The 17698-nt window shown below is 64.0% G+C and overlaps 1 protein-coding gene across 1 annotated transcript; it reads left to right on the plus strand.

The window, feature by feature from the left end:
• Nucleotides 1–36: 36 nt before the first annotated feature.
• Nucleotides 37–17412, plus strand: TSPAN32 (tetraspanin 32). Its single transcript, XM_023654708.2, has 9 exons — nt 37–280; nt 917–1031; nt 1900–1997; nt 6003–6077; nt 12099–12200; nt 12873–12959; nt 15006–15089; nt 15382–15473; nt 16104–17412. Exons 1-9 carry the CDS (start codon nt 161–163, stop codon nt 16252–16254), a joined length of 924 nt encoding a protein of 307 aa, XP_023510476.1. The 5' UTR covers nt 37–160; the 3' UTR covers nt 16255–17412.
• Nucleotides 17413–17698: the final 286 nt, after the last annotated feature.

Genomic DNA, 17698 nt, shown 5'->3' on the forward strand with positions numbered 1-17698 from the left:
TTCCTGCCTGCCCTTCTTCCGGAACCCCCAGCGGCTCAGTTCTCTGGGTGTGTTGACAGACAGACAGGCGGACGCAGCTCCCTCCTGGGCGTGCAGTGCGGTCTGAGGCCCCCACCCAGCTGGAAACCACAGTGGGAGGGAAGAGGAGGGGCGGGGAGAGATGGGGAGAGGAGAGGAGAAGAGAGAGGAGGGGAGAGGAGAAGAGGAGAGCGCCATGAGGCCGCGGAGTCGAGTCAGGATGGCCAAATGCCAGATGCTGGTCACCAGCTTCTTTGTCTTGGTAACAGGCAGGTGGGGCAGGAGGCGGGTGTGGGGTGGGCTATGTGACTGGACCTCCAGCACTGTGGTTTCCCCTCCACACACACACACACACGCACACGCACACGCACACACACATACCAGCCCTGTCCCCATGCTGCCCCCTTGAACATGGGCCTGGGGTCCCTGGTAGTGGACTCCTGGCGGGCTGTCCCTGTGGGACGTGTCCATCCTCCCTCCACACAGCGCAGGGCCAGGCGGAGTCTGGTGAACTGGGGTCGGAGGCGGTGATGCCCAGGGGTGGGGGTGGCGTTGGCTTCCCCTCCTGGAGGTGCTCTTGCAAGAGCAGGGGAGGGGCCTGCTAGGGGCTGGGGTGGGCCCACTCTCTGCTCTGCAGACGGAAAGATCCGAGCTTGCAGGTCCTTGGAGAAGCTGGACAATGAGTGTGCGTGGTGGTGGGGGGCGGTGAGTGTGTGTGGCCTCCTGAGACCACCCCACAGAAACACTCGGAAGCCCCACAGCTGAACCCGTCTCATGTGAGACGAGGAAGCTGGAGGGAGGGTGGTCAGGGGGACCCAGGAGCCCTAGACTCGGCTCTCTGGGGCCTCAGTCTGTGTCCAGCCCTGCCCCCCATGCTCTGGGTCTGCCCCACCCCCAGCTGCTGGGCCTCGCGGTGGCCTCCATGGCGGCTCTCACCTACTTCGGGGCCCACTTTGCTGTCCTCGGCCACGCATCCTCAGAGAGGACCTCCTACAAGGCCATGCACCGCTGGGGTGAGTGAGATCCTGGGGGGCTGCTGTTGGGGAGGGAGCTTCAGGGGCAAAGGTGGCTGGGGAGGAGCCCAGGGGTGAGTTCTCCCTAGCGGAGCTGGGCTAAGGTAGGCCATGGGGGCAGGCCATGGGGACAGGCGTGGAGGGAGCTGCAGAGGGGTCCCAGCTCCACCAGGCAGAGCCTGGGCTCTGGGGGATAGTGTGTGCTCTTGCTGGTCCCCCCACCCACCCCAGCAGCCTGGGGACAGCGTGGGCATGTCGGGGGGCATTGGGGCCCAACCTGGCCTGTGTCCTGGAGCGGATGCTCCCACAGAGAGGGGCCCAGCCAGGATGAGGCTTGAGCAGCTCATACCCTGGTTGGCTTGGCCTCAGGTGAGAGCACAGGAGGCCAAGGAAGGCAGATGTGGGGGAAAGTGAGGCCCATAAGGTCGGGACCTGGGTCCCAGCCCCCAGGCCTCCCACCCCTTAGGCCTCACATTTTCACCCTGAACCCTGGGCCCCAGCCTCCCTACAGCAGGAAGCCTGGGGCCTGGGCTGGGACTGATAAGATACAGCCCCCTCACGGCCACCTGTCACCAGGGCATGGGGGGGATGTGGCTTCAAAGATAGCCCCAAGAGGAGGACGGGGTTGGGGCAAGAGGGGGGCAGGGGCTCCCAGGCTTCCTCTGCCCTCCACCTTCTGAATGTTGGAGGCGGAGAGGAGGGTGGGGTGGCACCTCCCTGCCTGATGGGGGAGACGTGGCCCATTCAGAGCTCCCAGAAGTCCCGCAGCCCTGTGGTGACCCTCCAGTTGGATTTCAGACCCGGATCTGTGCATTTGGGACCCCTGTTCTGGGCCCCCCTAGCCCTCCTCTTCTCTCTTCCCACCCAGCCTTCTACGTGGGCATCAGCCTGGCCGGGCTCCTGACCCTGGGGGCCGTGCTGACTGCCACAGCCACTGTGCGGGAGGCCGGGGGCCTCATGGCGGTGGTAAGTTCTCTGCGCCCCAGCCCCCTCGGCCCCCCAGGCTAGATCAAGGACTGGCAGGCTGTGAGACCACGGAACCTGCCTCCCTGCAATGTCCCGACAGAAACAGAGGCCCGAGGGATGTGGGCCAGCCAGGACCCCTCCACTCAGTCCAGCCAGGACCCCTCCACACGGGCCAGCCAAGACCCCTCCACTCAGACCAGCCAGGACCCCTCCACTTGGGCCACCCAGGACCCCTCCCCACAGGCCAGCCAGGACCCCTCCACTCAGATCAGCCAGGACCCCACCACTCGGGCCAGCCAGGACCCCTCCACTCAGACCAGCCAGGACCCCTCCACTCGGGCCACGCAGGACCCCTCCGCACGGGCCAGCCAGGACCCCTCCACTCAGACCAGCCAGGACCCCTCCCCACAGGCCAGCCAGGACCCCTCCACTCAGACCAGCCAGGACCCCTCCACCTGGGCCAGCCAGGACCCCTCCACTCAGACCAGCCAGGACCCCTCCCCACAGGCCAGCCAGGACCCCTCCACTCAGATCAGCCAGGACCCCTCCCCGCAGGCCAGCCAGGACCCCTTCACTCAGATCAGCCAGGACCCCTCCACCTGGGCCAGTCAGGACCCCTCCACTGAGGCCAGCCAGGACCCCTCCACTCGGGCCATTTAGGACCCGTCCACCAAGCCCCACTTCACCCAATCAGAGCTGGCCCTCCCAGACCTGGGAGCCATTCACAAAGGCCCGGGGAGAGCCTGGTTCTGTCACACTGGAGGCCCCAGCAAGAGGGTTTGGGTGAATTCCATTTCCTGTTACCAAGAGACCCGGGGAGGCAGAGAAAGGCCCTCTGCTAGCCTGACCGGCGGCCTGGATGTCTGGCCTGTGTCGCGGCCCCAAGGTGGCCTGCAGCCTGGGTCCTCCTGAGCACCACAGCCACCTCCACAGCTCCCCTGGTAGGGGAGGTCTCCGCCACCTGCTGAGGTCCCACAGGCCCCACAGGGCCCACCTCACCCTGCTTCTTGTTGCCCCCATACCTGCTCCTCCCTGGGCCATCCTGCCACTCCACCTGCCCCTCTGACTCAAGCCCCTCCTCTCTGACCTGAATTGGGGCTCCACTTGCTGGAGCTCTGGTCTCTCACCTGCACCCCAGCCACCACACACCACATGCCTCCCTGCCCAGAGCCTTCTCAGGCTCCCCATGGTGTTCAGGACCCAGTCCAGGCTACCTCAGAGGTCCCTCCAGCCTCCTTCCCTCCCTTCCAGCCACGAGGACCCCACTTCCCTGCTTCCAGCCCTCTGTTCCTGCAGACCCCACCCCTGCCCTGTGAGTGTATCATGGGGTCAGAGATTCCTGGGAGCCCGTGCTGGGGCTGTGCTTCCCGCGTGGCCCAGAGGCCGACCACCCTGGGCATTATGAGGACGCAGCCTGTGTCAGCAAAAGTTTGTTGAATGACTCCCAGTTTATAAACATCTCCAAGGGCAAGGACAGGGTCACCTCCTGGAGCTGCAGCCCTGGGCCCTAAGCAGCTCTAGCCCTAAGCACACTCCACAGGCACATGCGCAGGGCAGTGTGGGCCTCGCTGGGCACCACGGCTCTGTCCTAAGGCGTGAGGTCTACAGGGGTGCATGGCTGGAGGACAAGGTGCCGGCAGGGCCAGGCCTGGGGTCCGGGCAAGGGTGGCCTCGAGAGGTCAGCGCGGGGCTTGGGGTCAGCCGCCAGGGGGCGCCATGGAGCTGGGCTTAAAGCGGCAAAGGCAGGAGGCAGGAAGATGCTCCAGGCTGGGTCTCGCTAGGGCTGGCCTTTTCTTCTGGGCCCAGCCGGTCGCGAGGGCCTTCTCCAGCTCTGATCTGTGGGCAGGGGCACAGGGAGCACCAGGGGTCTGGATTCCACATCCCTAGCAACTCGAGGGCCAGGACGACTGTCAGGCAGGGCAGGCTGTGAGAAGGGCCTGGGAGCCCCAGGGCTGGAGGTCTGCTGACCCCAACCCCACCCTTGGCCCCAGCCTGGATCATGCACCCAGTGTGGCCCCCGAGGGGTGCTGGGAGACCTACTCTAGAGACGCTGCTCTGTTGTGTTGTGTGTGCATGCATGTGTGTGTGCGTGTTGCATCTGGCATATCTGTGTGTCTGTCTGTGTGTGTGTGACCACAGGTGAAGGAGCTAGGGGTTGGGAGACCTTTCCCAACGTGATAGGAGCCTGGTGCTCCCCCACTTCCTGTCCCCACCCCCTCCAGCTGCTCCCCAGACTGGCCTCTCGCGCAGGAAACAGCCCAACTGAGAGAACAGAGCTGGCTGCAGCGGCTGAAGGAAGCCATTTCAATTTATTTACATATTTTTGTTTAGAATGAGGAGAAAGAAACCCAGCAGCGTCAGCACTTTGGAGGCCTTGGGGGCCGGTGGGCCCATCTGCTGCCCAAGGGGCGGGCAGGCCAGCCAGTGGGATGGGAAGCAGGGAGTCCATGCTCTCTCTCCTGAGGCATGAAACGGTTTCTGGAAAATGCTGGTCCCCTGAGCTGGCTCAGGGCCTCCAGCCCTGGAGGCAGCGTTGAGCGATGACTTCCAGATGGGAAAGGCGGCCTGCAGCCAGCCAGGGAGGAGGAGGAGCGGGAGGAGGGGGAGGGAGAGGGAGGAGGAGGGAGAGGGAGGAGGAGGAGGAGGCATCTCTAAGGTCATCCTGAGACAGGCCTTGTGGACTCTGGGGCAGGCAGGAGGGAACACGAGGAGAAGGCTGGAGGGCAGCCCAGCCCAGCACAGCCTGAGGCCCCGCTGTGCCTGCACCTGAGTTTGGGGGCTGGTGGGGGCAGCCTGCCCTTTCCTGGAGCCTGGTGGACCAACCCCGGTGTGGACCATTTCTTCGTCCCTGCCTAGCCGGGCCAGTGTCTGTGTGTCTGTCTGCGTCTGCAGGCTTCTCTCCATTCCATTGGTCATCAACTCTCCTGGGTTGGGAGAGCCCAGCCACAGCCTGGCCCAGGCTGCCAGCAGTCCAGGGCGGGTGATGTGTGGGCCGAGCCAGCCACACCCAGCCTGGGGCAGCAGTGGGGAGGGGGTAGTGCAGACAGTTACGTCAGGCCTCCGGACTCCTGGGTTGTGTGGACAGCATCCAGATTGCCAGTCTGGAGCTCCGGGAGGAGCCTCAGCCGGAGACTCAGATCCCAGAGTCACTGGCACAAAGGTGGCAGGTGGAACTTTGGGCGGGGGTGATGTCCCCAGGGTTCTTAGTCTCGGGTGACCCTCTGAAAGTGCCCTCGAAAGAGCACTGGGGCCTGTGTGCCTTTTCCAGGGGAGAGGTCCATTACGTTCATCAGCTTCTGCTGGGGGGACCTCAACGATTCAGAACCCCTGATGGAAGGGAAGGAGGCAACAGCAGGGTGCCGGGGATGGGAAGGCATTCCTTCCAGAGGACTCCGGTCTCCTCCAATCCTGGGGTCCAGGAGGCGGCAAGAGTGAGGGGCAGGGATTGGAGGGGCCCTGGGACCCAGCCGGGTGTGAGGAGAGGGACGGGGAGCTTCCCTGTGGGAGTCACACCATCTTGGGGTGTCCCACTGGCCCACAACCAGAGGTCCCTGCTGGACCCTGCCCAAGGCCTTCCCCAATGCGGGCGTAGCCGGTTGCCCCGGAGCCATTCCTCCTGCCCGGACCGCCTGAAAGGGGGAGCGTCTTCTCCCAGGTCCGAATCTCAGGCTCAGGGAAGGCTCTGCCAGGCCTTCTGGGGTCAGTGCCCCTCCCAGAAGCAGCCGCAGCGGACAGAGCCTCCCTGCAGCACGGAGTGTGGCACTGCTCTTGACAGGCCCTCGGGAGCCGAAACAAGCAGCAGGGGAAGAATTCCAGAAAAGAGCCAGAAGAAGGGATGGGATCCAGTACACCCAACGCCCAAGGTCTCCCCGCTGCCCAAGGTCTTCATCTTGGGCAGTGGGGAGCTGGGCTCATGCAGGACCCCCAGCGATCCCCCCAGCCCAGAGGGAGCCCGCCAGGCCATGCACGGCCGCATGGAGAGTGACCCGTCTCTCCTCTGCCCAGGGCTTCCTGTGCTTTGCTCTGGTGTTCTGTGCCCTGGTGCAGGTGGCCTTCTGGAGCTTCTGCAAGCCCACCCAGGTGAGTGCCTGGCCTGCCCCCATCACTCAGCGGGGGGTCGGTTCCATGCCCACATCGCTCAGCTGAGGGTCGGCTCCATGCTCCCACCCGCCTGACTAAGGGAGAGACCTGGCGGGTGCAGGGACCACTGTGGGGACATCCTCTGCCTGGGGGTGGGTTGGGGTGGGATGGGGGCACAGGGACCACCTGGCTGGTCATCCCCTGGGCTGGGGCAGCACTCCCCAGGGAAGGAGGGAGGCAGGTACAGGCCTTGGACCCCTTCTCCCTAAGGCCCCTCAGCCCCGCCCCCTCCTGGGCCCTAAAGTGATGCCCAGGGAGTTGGGGGAGGGAGGGGAGCAGGGGGAGGAAGGGCCCCCCACTAGCCTGAGGGATTGATTAGTGGGGGGCTGTGTTCCCAAAGATGCGCTAAGGGGTCTGCACTCCTGGGGGGGGGCCCAGCGGGGGCCTGGAGGGCAGAGTGGACAGGGTGTCCAGGCCTCGTCCACAGGATGACAGCAGTCCTTCAGCCCCGGACACCGACCTGCCTGCAGTGGGGCTGCCCCGGGGACCCGGAGGGGGAGAGTGGTCCAGGATACCTGCTGGTTCCATTTTCAACGTGGGCTCTTCCCCAGGGACTCCATGTTGGTGCGACTGGGGTGATGATGGTAACGGTGGGGCGGGTCCCCACAGGAGGCGGCTCGTTTGTTCCTTCCTCCATCTGTCCATCTGTCCATCCACCCTTCGGCTAAGGTTCTGTGGTGCCTGCTGCGTCAGCAGGCCATCCCAGGAGCCCAGGGCTGGGAGACAGCTCCCGTCCTGTTTCTAAGGGAAGGAAGGAGACCCCAGCTCTGGAAGAAGGGGTCTCATGGGGCCATAGCCCCCAGAGAGCACACACGAGCAGGATCGAAGCATGCTGGCCGTGGGTCTATGGAAGGCGCTGGCCCCGGGGAGCAGAGCAGGACCACATCCTGGGGGGGAGGCTGGCCGTGCAGAGATTCTGTCTGCACTCGGGAACAGAGCTGAGAGCCTGTCTGGGAAACGGGCTTGGCAAGTGTGTGTGCAGGGCCGACCCCTCCCAGACGAGGGCCAGGGGCAAGCCCAGGCCACTCAATCCCAGCAGAGGAGACGGATGCCCAAAAGGCTGGGAGAGAGGGCCATCGGGTCCTGAGGGGCTCAGGTGTGGGGGCCAGCCCCCAGCCCCAGGCCTATCTGGACCCTTAGTTCAGAGTGGGGCAGTCCAGGTTGGGGCTGGGGGTTGGCGGGGTCCAGGAGGGGACGCTGGTGGCTATAGTAACCAGTACTGGGCCAGGCCACAGAGCAGGGCTGACCAATGCCAACGCCCTGTCTCAGCCCGTGTGCCCAGAGCCCCCCACCATGGGATCAGGCTTCTCTCCTCACTGAGCTGTGAGCTACAGGGCCCCAGCTGGTGGGGCGGCCGTGAAGGCACCGCGGGATGCAGGTTACCCTTCCCAAAGGGGCCTCTTGCCCCACAGGGGAGCATGTCTGCTTCCAGTGCTTGTCCCAGGCCTCAGGCCCACTCCTGGCCACGCTGCCCGGCCCGGCAGCCCAGCTGCTCCCCGGCTGAGAGGTCACAGCTGCAAGAGCAGGCAAGGGGCAAGCTTCCCCCTGGTCCTCAGCAATGACAAGACCCTGGCGGCAGCTCCAGGCGAGACCCCCAAGGCAGCCAGCAGGTGGGGCTGCAGAGAGGGAAAGGAGAGCCCGCTCCACAGGCTCTGTCTGCCCAGACTTTCTGCGACCATGAGCAATTCTTTGCCTCTCCCTTGGCCTCAGTTTCCCCGTGTGCTCTGTAAGAACCAGCCCAGGGAAACCCAAGCTGGTCTGGCTGGAGTGTGCTGGTTTCTGGGCAAAACCTCATGCCAGCAGCAAGTGACAAGTGCTGATTTCTTGCCTGTGTATCAGGAGACCCAGCAGCCCCAGCCTCCATGTGGCCCGGGCCCCCAAGATGGTCATGTAAGGCGCAGAGAACAGCTGGGGCAGAAGGCGAGGCCTGGGTCCCCCGGGCTGAGCTTGTGCTGTGTGCTTTTAGGTGTATAATCACCCTCTCTGGTCCTTGCCTTCCTTACCTTTGGTCTGCGAATGGAGGGTAGGCTCAAGGGGGCCGGGAGAGCAGGAGGCAAAGCGGGGGCCCAAGGGGTCTGGCTCTCCACCCAGGGCTCTGTGTCCCGAGTCAGTGCCTCTTTTTCCTTCCCTGCCCAAGGGTCACCCCAAGCCACTCACCACCAACCCAGCATCATTTGGGGTCACCCACCTGTGACCAGATCAGAAAAAGGACGTTTCCTCTGGCTCTTGGAGGAGGTCGGAGCCCCCGAAAGGCGGCCTCCATTCCATGGGGGCAGCTCACAGTCTGGCCCCGGGAGAGCCAGGCTAGGCTGGGGTTCTGGCCTCACACTCCCCATCCACTGGCCCATTCGAGGCCTGGGTCACAGCGTGGGTGGTCCTGTTCAAGACAGCTGCCAGGGTGCCCTGGCTCCCCATCCAGCTCTCCTGAGGGTGGCTGCAGCCCATCCTCTCTTCTCTGACACTGTGTTTACAGCTCTGAGCCCAGGATCTGAGGTTCTGGAGGGGAGGGCCGTGCAGGGGCCACAGGCCACAATCCAGCTGGGGCTCCTGCGCTGGGAAGGGGTGGGGGCGAAAAGCCGGATGGCTCCCAGCTGGGCCTCTGCTCTGTCCCAGCCTCACCACGCCCCTGACAAAAATCATCCTGGTCTGGTCCACACTCCAACTGGCCGCCAGGGATCAGTTCTCTGGGCCTTGCCTGACCCCAGGTCGGGGCTGGGGCTTCCTCCCAGGCCGTCAGTCTGGTGGGCCCCATCCACCCTCCGCTGTGGTCCATGTGCATGTCCAGGCCCACATGGGCACAGGGGTGGCCTGGGTGAAGGAGCTCTGGCTTCAAGGGGGGGTCAGCCTCTCGGCCCAGCATGCTTGGGTGGTCAGCTAACTTTCCTGGGCCTGTTTCCTCATCTGTAAAAGAAGGCAGAGACCCTGCCGAGGGGGCTGCTCATGGCAGGAAGGAACCAGTGCGTGGGAAGGGCCTTGTGGGATCCACCTGCGTCTGAGCCCAAGTCACATGTGACCCGTCTGGCGCCGTCCTGGGCTTGCACCAGGCCATGTTTGGGGCTGGCACTGGGGCACCGAGCGGCAGGGGCAGGAGCCTCAGCCTCTGGGCCAACCCGGGCCAAACAGTCCCAGTGTCTTTGTCCCACAAGGCCCTGACGTGGCCCAGCGAGCAGAGGAGGCCAAAGGGCCAAGCTGCTAGCTCTAGGGGATCTGGAGCCTGGACCCCAGCCAGTCCTGTTCACCCCATTTCCCCTCCTGTGCTTCCCCCAAGGGACCCCCTAAGATATCCTGAAACACAAGGTCAAGACAGCATTTTAGGGCATCCCTGTGGACGGGAACCTGAGGATGGAGGAGCTCAGGGACCAGCCACGTCTTCTGTGGCCCAGAGGCCGGGCCACAGACCCTGGTGGGGTGAGGGGGGACCCCCCACTGCTCCCACCACTCACGGGGTTTTCCAGCAGCCACTCCTCCAGGACGCTGGCTCCCTTGGGGCCCTGGCAGGCGCCCCGAAGCTGGCTAAGGCCCGCGCTGTGGGGACGGGTGGCTGTGTGATGAATACAGAGCGCGAGGGCTATTAATTACGCCCAACACAGCCTGAGAAGGACTCCGCCGTGGCTCCCCTGTCCCCAGAAGGACCTGCACGGGGAAATGAATTGCTTGGCTCCACTTAATAATTCATGTGCGGATTAAGTACAGCAGTGCGAGGAGAAGTGTCAAAAGGTCCCTTGTCCTCACAGCTCCCAGTAGTCAGGGCCCCCCCCCCGCCTTGAGGCCACTCTCCTCCCTGATTGTCTGGCCACTGTGTGGGCTCAGGCCAGAGCTGGCCCTCGGGCCCATGGGGTTGGTCTACTGACCACCTGCAGCTCCCCACAGGCCACCTTGGGAGTGTCCCCACCCAGGCAGGTTTAGCAGACCATGGGAATGGGGGCTCAGCCCAGAGCGTCACCAAGCCCGGGCCGATGGGGGCAGCAGGGGGCCGGGGGTGGGGAGCTGGCGTGGTGGGGGCTCCCAGGGCACCTGGTTTGTGCCAGTATCTGAGATGTGCATTCAGCAAACCAGGAACCCCCACCCTGAGAGGGCACCCCTGGAGCTCTGGAAGATGAGGGCTAAAGACCAAGGCATCCTGGCAGGGAGCACCCCAATGTCTGGGACCCGTGGCGTCCAAGACCACATGGTCCACCCCCACTTTTCTTCTAGAGAAACACAGGCCTCTGGCTCCCCCAGCACCCACTGAACCCAGCAATGGGGAGCGGACGGTGGAGCACCAGCTAGACAGCCAGCCCTGCCGGGAGAGTGCGGCCTGGCCTCCACCGCCAGGCCCGGGGGTCTCAGCAGGGGCTGTGGCTTTGCTGGGGCTGCGTCTTCATCTGACGGAGGGGCTCGTGGAGAGCTGCTCTGCCATCAGCGGCTATTGCTTCTCCTGCCAATATTACAATAATGACAGCTTGCCATGGAGGCAGCCAGGTCCTCCCCGGGCCCTAGTGGTGGAGGGGAGGAGTTGAAAGGGTGGGGGGATGGAACCAGGAGGGCTGGTCCGAGCTGGCCTCCTTGTCATGGCCATCTGCCCCACTGACCCCAGGCCCACTCCGCCAGGCCCCAGCCCTCACCAGGACCTCCTCCCATAAAGACAGAGTGGCCTGGCAGTTCTCCGCCCCTATTTCACTTGAGGAAACTGAGGCAGAGAGAGGGCCAGGCCCTCCAGCAGAGGCGGCTAGCCTGGCGCCTGCCCCCAGCCCAGGACACAGCCCACCTCCCAGCGGGCAGGAGGCAACCGTCCGGCTGGGCTTGGGACGACTTGCAGAGCGATATCTCCGTGGGGAGGGTTAGTTGGTGCCAGGAGCGGGGTTGGAAGTCCATCTGGTCCCTACTGGGGCACAGAGGCTTTGGACCCGGCTGGTCTGGAGAGCCCCCACTGCCCGCCGGCCCCCTGCCCCCGGGTCCTCCAGGCTGTGGGGGGCCACCAGACTTCCTCTCCCGAGGGCTGGCGTGAGTGGCCAGAGCAGACAGAGGCCCTCTGTTCACCCTCAGCCCCTTGGGGCCCCCCTGAGCACCCATCAGCATGTCCCACCTGTCAGCACGGTGTGGGAGCGGGAAGGGAGGGAGGGAGAACTCTGGGTTTCTGAGGGGGGAAAGGAAGCATCAGAGGGCAGGGGAGCTCAAAGAGGCCTCGCCTGCGCCCCTAGACCAGCAGTTCCGGTGCAGTCAGGGAAGCCTTCCTGGAAGAGGTGAGATTCCAGTTTGTCTTTGAAGGAATAACTTGGCAAGAGGAGGGCATTTCAGTTTCGGGGGGCAGCATGGACCAAGGCACAGAAAGGGGTGTCTAGGAGGGCAGAGGCGGTGAGGTCTGGGTGATGTGGGGGTGCAGAGGCAAGGCAGAGCCCAGCTGGGCGCCTGTCGCTACCCTCCTTCTCCACTGTCTGCCCCCCACAGGTCCTTGTTCGCTCAGAGCTGGCCCCAGGTGCCCCCCGATTCCCTGGCCCAAGGCCCTACCTGGGCATTCTGGGACACACTCGGCTGGTTCTGGGGAAAGACCTGGAGCATCTTTGGGGAGCTGAGCTCCTGGCATGAGGCCTCTCCCGGCCCTCGGCCAGGCCAGGCTGTTGGCTTTCCCTGCCCCTCTGCCCGTTTCCAGATCAACAGGAGCAGGGCGGACACTTCCTTCGGCAGGGCCCCCACGCTCCTGAAGACCAGAGCGGGGGCAGGCGGCAGAGCTTGGGTCTCTGACTCATCCCACAGGACCCCCCCAGGAGCAGGAGTGTGGCATGAACAGCCATTCTTGGGGGGAGGTCCCCACAACTGAAGTCTGAGGAACCACTGTCACCCACCCACCCAGGGGACCCGGGCTCTGCGCTCAGGGAGGGGGAGGAGGGGGCCGTTTGGATGTGGCCCAGCACACAGGGGCCAGGCCCTTCCTTCGGGGAGCTCTGTCGGGGGAGGGAGCTTCCCACAATGCTTTTGGTGCAGGTGGAGGATGCAGTGTTGGATACCTACGATCTGGTGTATGACCAGGCAGTAAAGAGCTCGTCCAGCATCTGGCGGCAGGAGCTGGCGGCCATCCAGGACACGGTGAGCGTGGTGGGGGAGGCCTCCCCTTGCTGAGCGGCTCTGAGCCGATCAGCCTCCCCAAGTGGACTGTGATCCAGAAAATGGGCACAGGGCAGCCCTCAGAGTCAGCCGGCCCGAGGCCAGGCACTGAACAGGGGGTCCCAGTACACTGATGCCCCGCCGGGGCGGCAGGCGAGGCACAAAGAGTTCCTGTGCTCTTCCCTCTTCCCTGGACAGGGCCGGCTATGGAATTTCAGGGCTCAGAGCAGAATGAAAGGACCCTTGTCCAAAAATGATTAAGAATTATGACATAGAGATGGGACAGCACTAAGCAGGGCCCGGTGACTACAGGGTGTCAGCCCGTGAGGCTGGCCTGGCCCCAGCAGGTGAGCAGTCTGCAGGCAGGCAGGCAGGCAGGCAGCTTTGGCTAGGACCCCAGGGGTGAGGGTAGTCGACCCCCCTTTTACAGGAAAGCCCTCTTGGTGGGCAGGAAGGACCAGGCTGGCCAGTGCCTGGTGTCCCTGCAAAGGCAGCCACATTACCCTGAGCCCCAGTCCTGGCCTCTCGGGGGACCCCAGCTCTGCTGGACCCTGCCTAGTCCTTTGGCCTCTTTGGGCCTCAGTTTCCCCATCTGTCCGACAGGGATCCCAGGGTTCTGAGAGCAAACCACCTCCTTCTCTTCTGTTCTTGCAGTTCCTGTGCTGTGGGAAGAGCTCTCCTTTCAGCCTCCTGGGGAGCTCGGAGGCTGACCTGTGTCGGGGAGCAGAGGCTGAGAGACAGGTGAGGAGAGGGGCAGCCACGACCAGGGCTCAACCCCAGACCTCGGACGTCTCCCACCCCTTGGTCTCCCCCAGACCCTGGGGACGTGCCCACTCAGGGCACAGGGAAGGCTGCCCTGTGATCAGGGGCCTCAGTGAGAGGGGCTGGCTGGGCTGGGTGAGCTTGACTCTGACCACAGGCCCAGGTCCTTCTCCAGGCTACACACGGCCCCATTCTCCACTCACTCCTTCACTCTTTCACACAGCCTCAGGGGGGCTCCCCGAGGCCAGGGGCCAGTGCCAGACACTGAGACTCCACCCTCGGAAGCCTCTAGAAGGACGAAGGGTGGTTGGGAGATAAACGGGGGTGAGCAATGCTAAGGGCCCACAGAGCAGCAGTGGTCAGCCCTTCCTTGGGGGCAGGCAGGCCTCCCGAGGGCCCTGGAAGGAGCTGGAAGGGCATTCCACGGAGGGAGCATCGCCCTGAGCCCGAGTCTGGCCGCCATGGGCTTCATTGACAGAGAGGGAGGCAGGCAAGCCCTTCTTTCCTGAGGCCTGGAGAGCCCACCCTCCCCTCCCTCCAGCCGTGCCCTCCCCCACCCACCTCCCCAGCTCCCCTCCCCCGCTGTCAGGGAAACAAACCCACCCCTATCTCCCTATCTCAGGGAGAGAGGCTCCTGGCCGCCCTCCAAGAACAGACAGGAGGATGCAAATGGCCCTCGGCCCAGCGAGGGACTGAGCCAGCTCAGCCGAGAGGGCTGGTGTGCTGGGGAGGGGCGAGGGCAGAGGAGGGCCCAGCGTGCCCGGGAAGGGGGCTGAGCGTCTGGAAGGCCTGTTCATGCCTCCCAGGGAGAGGCCTCAGGTCCCCTGTCTGGTCTGCAAAGTAGGGCTGAGGGCCATCTCCGTGCACCCTGCAGGTGGCAGGGCCATGGGGACCCATTGTAAAGGCCTCCTCGGTGGGGACACCAGGGCCAGCACATGAGGGTGGATGCGGGCCCTGGGCCGTCTGTGGAGCCACCTGGGGGCGGGGCTGATGTCCTGGATGGTGGTCTGCCCTCAGGCTGCCTTCCAAGAGGAAGTGTGACCAAGTGGGGCCCAGGAGTAGGGGGCTAATTTGGGTCCATTTTCCCACGGGGCACCCAGCCGGGCTACAGGGGTGCACCCAGGGCTCCTGGGGCCGTTTGGGGCTGTTTTCTAGCTGGGACAAGTGGGAGTGCCAGCTGCCCCCAGGAGCCAACAATCCCAACCTCCAGGGCAGCCGAAGTCGGTCCACATCCCAGTGTGAGCTGGGGCTGGACTCCAGCCAGGACTAGAGGTCCAGCGGGGAGACCGGAGGGCCCAGACTCTGTCAGGTGAACCCATGGACAGATGGATGGACAGACACCACGCCAGCCTCCTCTCCCTCCCCATCCTGGCCTTCAGAACCACACCCCACAAGTCCCACTGTGCTTCCTTCCCTCAGCCTGCCCCAAAATGCCAACGTCCTTCCCCAAAACCGAATGCCACCATCTGGGTGGTTCAGAGATGCACTGTCTCCTCTCTTTTCCTGGAGAGGGAGCCTCTGGGGATGCGATGCCATGCCCTGGCAAGGCATGGAAGCCCAGGATGGAGCCAGGATGCTGGGACAGCCAGGGACCCTGGGTCCTTCCACTGCTGTTTCTCTGATGTCCCCATTAACAAGCACCCTCCCCTCACTAAGGCGCTGTGCCCGGCCCTAGGCTGGGTGCTGGGGACCCAGAGTGACTGAGACCCAGCCTGCCCAGGGGAGCCAGATGCTTGAGCCAACGCAGGCAGCTCAGGGACTCCTGGAGGAAGGCACCCGCTGGCCCCCTGGGTAGCGCCCCCTCGGTCCCACAGAAGCCAGCTCTAGGCTGCTTGTTGTCACCTGCTTGCCATGCATTTCCCAGAACTCTGGGGTGGCTGCCCCTGGGATGTGCTGCACCCCGACTTCCCATCGTCCTAGCACTCGGCCTGGGTGGGCGCCACAGCTCCAGCCTCAGAAGGGCCCCTCACACTGGGCAGGGGTGGGTGGTCAGGGTGGGCGCCAAGCTTGTTGCCCTCTGCCCAGGACTGCCTGCAGGGGATCAGGAGCTTTCTGAGGACTCATCGAAACATCACCTTCACCCTGACTGCCATTGGCCTCGCCTCCACGGTACCCACTCGCCCTCCCTCACTGCCCCTCCCCCACCTCCTTGCCCCTCCACCTGCCGTCCCCTACCCCCGATGGAAGGGCAGGGCTGGGCAGCCCCAGGCCGATCTCTGGTCTTGGGGAGCACCAGGGTTCCCCACGCACAGGGAGCCAGGGAGGAGCAGGCCGCTGCCTCCCTCCCATCCCTAGACAGCAGGGAACCTTACTGTACCCTACGGGTAACTTGCTGGGAAGGCGGTGAGGCCCCTCCGTCCTGCAGCTGCTGGTGCTCGTGCTGACACCGCCTCCCTCCCAGGTGTATGGGATGCTGCTCAGCTCCTTCCTCTGGTTCACCATCCGCGCCGGCTGCAGCTTGGACCGCAAAGGCAGATACACCCTGAGCCCAGGGTAGGCCCCCACCTGCCCCTCCACCACCTTGCCCAGGGGGTCCCACAGCCCTGCAGGCGGAGGTGAGCCCGCACTCAAGCTGGTTCCCCGGCCAGAGAGCCTCGGCTGCTTCCCACTCCCCAGATGTCTTTCCTCCGCGCAGCTGGGTAGGACCCCTGGACCAAGAGCCGAGGCTGACACTCCAGGGGAGGCGCTTTGGTGGTAGCTGGTCGCTGAGGGAGGGGGGCAGCTGGACAGTTGCCAGAGCAGCATGCACTCTGTTCTACAGCCCGCACAGGGACCCCCTCTGCTTGCCCCCAACCCCTGCCGAGGCCTAGCCTCACAAGTGCCATCTCCACCAACACCAAGAGATGGATGCTCCCAGGGCCCCCAAACCACGGCCCCAGGCCAGGACCTCTGATCTTGGGGAATCCCAGGGCTTTTCATGCGCAGAGAGCAGGGAGGACTCAGACCCAGCAGCCAAGAAGCCCCTCCTGCAGCCTTGGTGCTTGCGGCCATCCCTGCCTGCCATCCCCTCCGCTCGCTCCACCCGGTTACTCACCTTGGCTGTCCGGGCCCCGTCCCTGCCCAGGCGTCCTGCCTGGCCCCTCCACGTTCTGGAACAGCCTCACTGTATCCTCTACTCCTCAGAGCCCGTGGCTGCCAGCCCCAGGAGCCCAGCTTCTTCAGATGCTCCCAGTGGGGGCCTGCACCTCAACACTCGTCTAAAGCAGATGCTCTCAGTGGCCGTCTGGGTCCAAGGGGACACTCGGATGGCCCTCGGCTGCTCCAGGGCGACTGACACTGTTTCAACCGCCTTTCCTGTCACCCGTCCACCCACAGAGGCGAAGGCGCTCCGGCCTGGGCCCACACAATCCCGACAGGAGGCTGTGAGCCAATTCCTCCACCCCGTGGTGGGATGGGGAAGGATGGAGACCCAAGGAGCAGGCTCCGTTTAAGCAGACGGAGGGGTGGGGTCGCTCTCAGACACCGCAGGACAGGCTGGGTGGGAGTCAAGACAGAGAAGCCAGAGGGCAGGCTTGACCAGGCTCTCCCTTTAAGGCCAGAGCCAGGGTGGGCCAGGCTGGGCTCCCCGCTGCAGCCTCTGGAAGGATCCGCTTCCGGGCTTGGTCCGGCTGTTGGCGGAATTCAGTCCCTCATGTCCAGGTGAGTGGCGGCTTGTTGAGGCCTCCTCTCTCGTGCTGAGCATCTCTCTGCCTTCCCCGTTCCTCCTGGCTGAAGACAGCACCCAGGTTTCAAAGGTTCATGGGGCCGGATGAGGTCCGCCCCGGTGACTGCCCCATCTTAAGGGGGGAGCACTACCACATTCCCAGTGACACTGTGTCCACAGGTTCCAGGGACTAAGGCAGGATGTCAGGGGAGGGGTGCTTTAGAAATTCAGCCTGCCACGGCCACTCCCACTGGACATTGAAACCACCTCTTCCGTGAATTCTCTCTAACTGTCCCCAAGGGTTTGTGTCCTTTGCTCAGAATCCAAAGTCCTGGGTGGCCACACCAAATTGGCCCAGGGAGGCCGGGGCCCCAGCAGAACGGACAAAGGAGATGGGAATGTCGGGGTCCTTTTGGCTTCCACACATGGAGGTCGGGCCTGCCCCTACCCAGACCAATGGTGGGGGGTGGTCCTCCAAAACGAGAAGACTCACTCTGTGATGGGCAGCCAAAAAGTGACCGATAGCCACTACCGTCCCCTCCTGGGTTTCCAGTCACACACACACCTCTTCCCACACTCCCACTTCCAAAAACCAGAACGCTGCCACCGAATATCGAGCCAACAGCACTCCTGCGACTGAAATCCTGTCCCCAAGGGAAGACGCCCCAGCGTCCCATGGGTCCTGCATTCGGGGACAGTCCAGGGTCTCTGGGGACGTGCATTCCTCCTCTGGGTCTGTCCTTCTCCTCTCACTATTCTACAACTTACAAAATAAATTTTAAAGAAAGAGCCAGATGTATGTCCTATGCACAACAATGGTGGAAAGTAAAGGAAATTTAGTTGAGTTCTGCAAAACTTAGACGACACAGCAAAAAGAGAAATGTTGCCAGAAGCTCTGGACTGCTTTCTGCAGCTGGCCGCGAGGCCATGACTGTGTCCACGGCTGGCCTCCTCCACACCCCATCCCGTCTTCTCTCAGCTGGCCCGAGGCCGGTCCTGGTGGGCGACCCCACTCTTCGTTTCGGAGGATGCTGAGGAGTGAAGATCTTCATCCTTGTTGCCATGGCCTTCCACC

This window comes from Equus caballus, chromosome 12 (assembly GCF_041296265.1).
Source record: "Equus caballus isolate H_3958 breed thoroughbred chromosome 12, TB-T2T, whole genome shotgun sequence".
NCBI classification, from domain to species: Eukaryota; Metazoa; Chordata; class Mammalia; order Perissodactyla; family Equidae; genus Equus; species Equus caballus.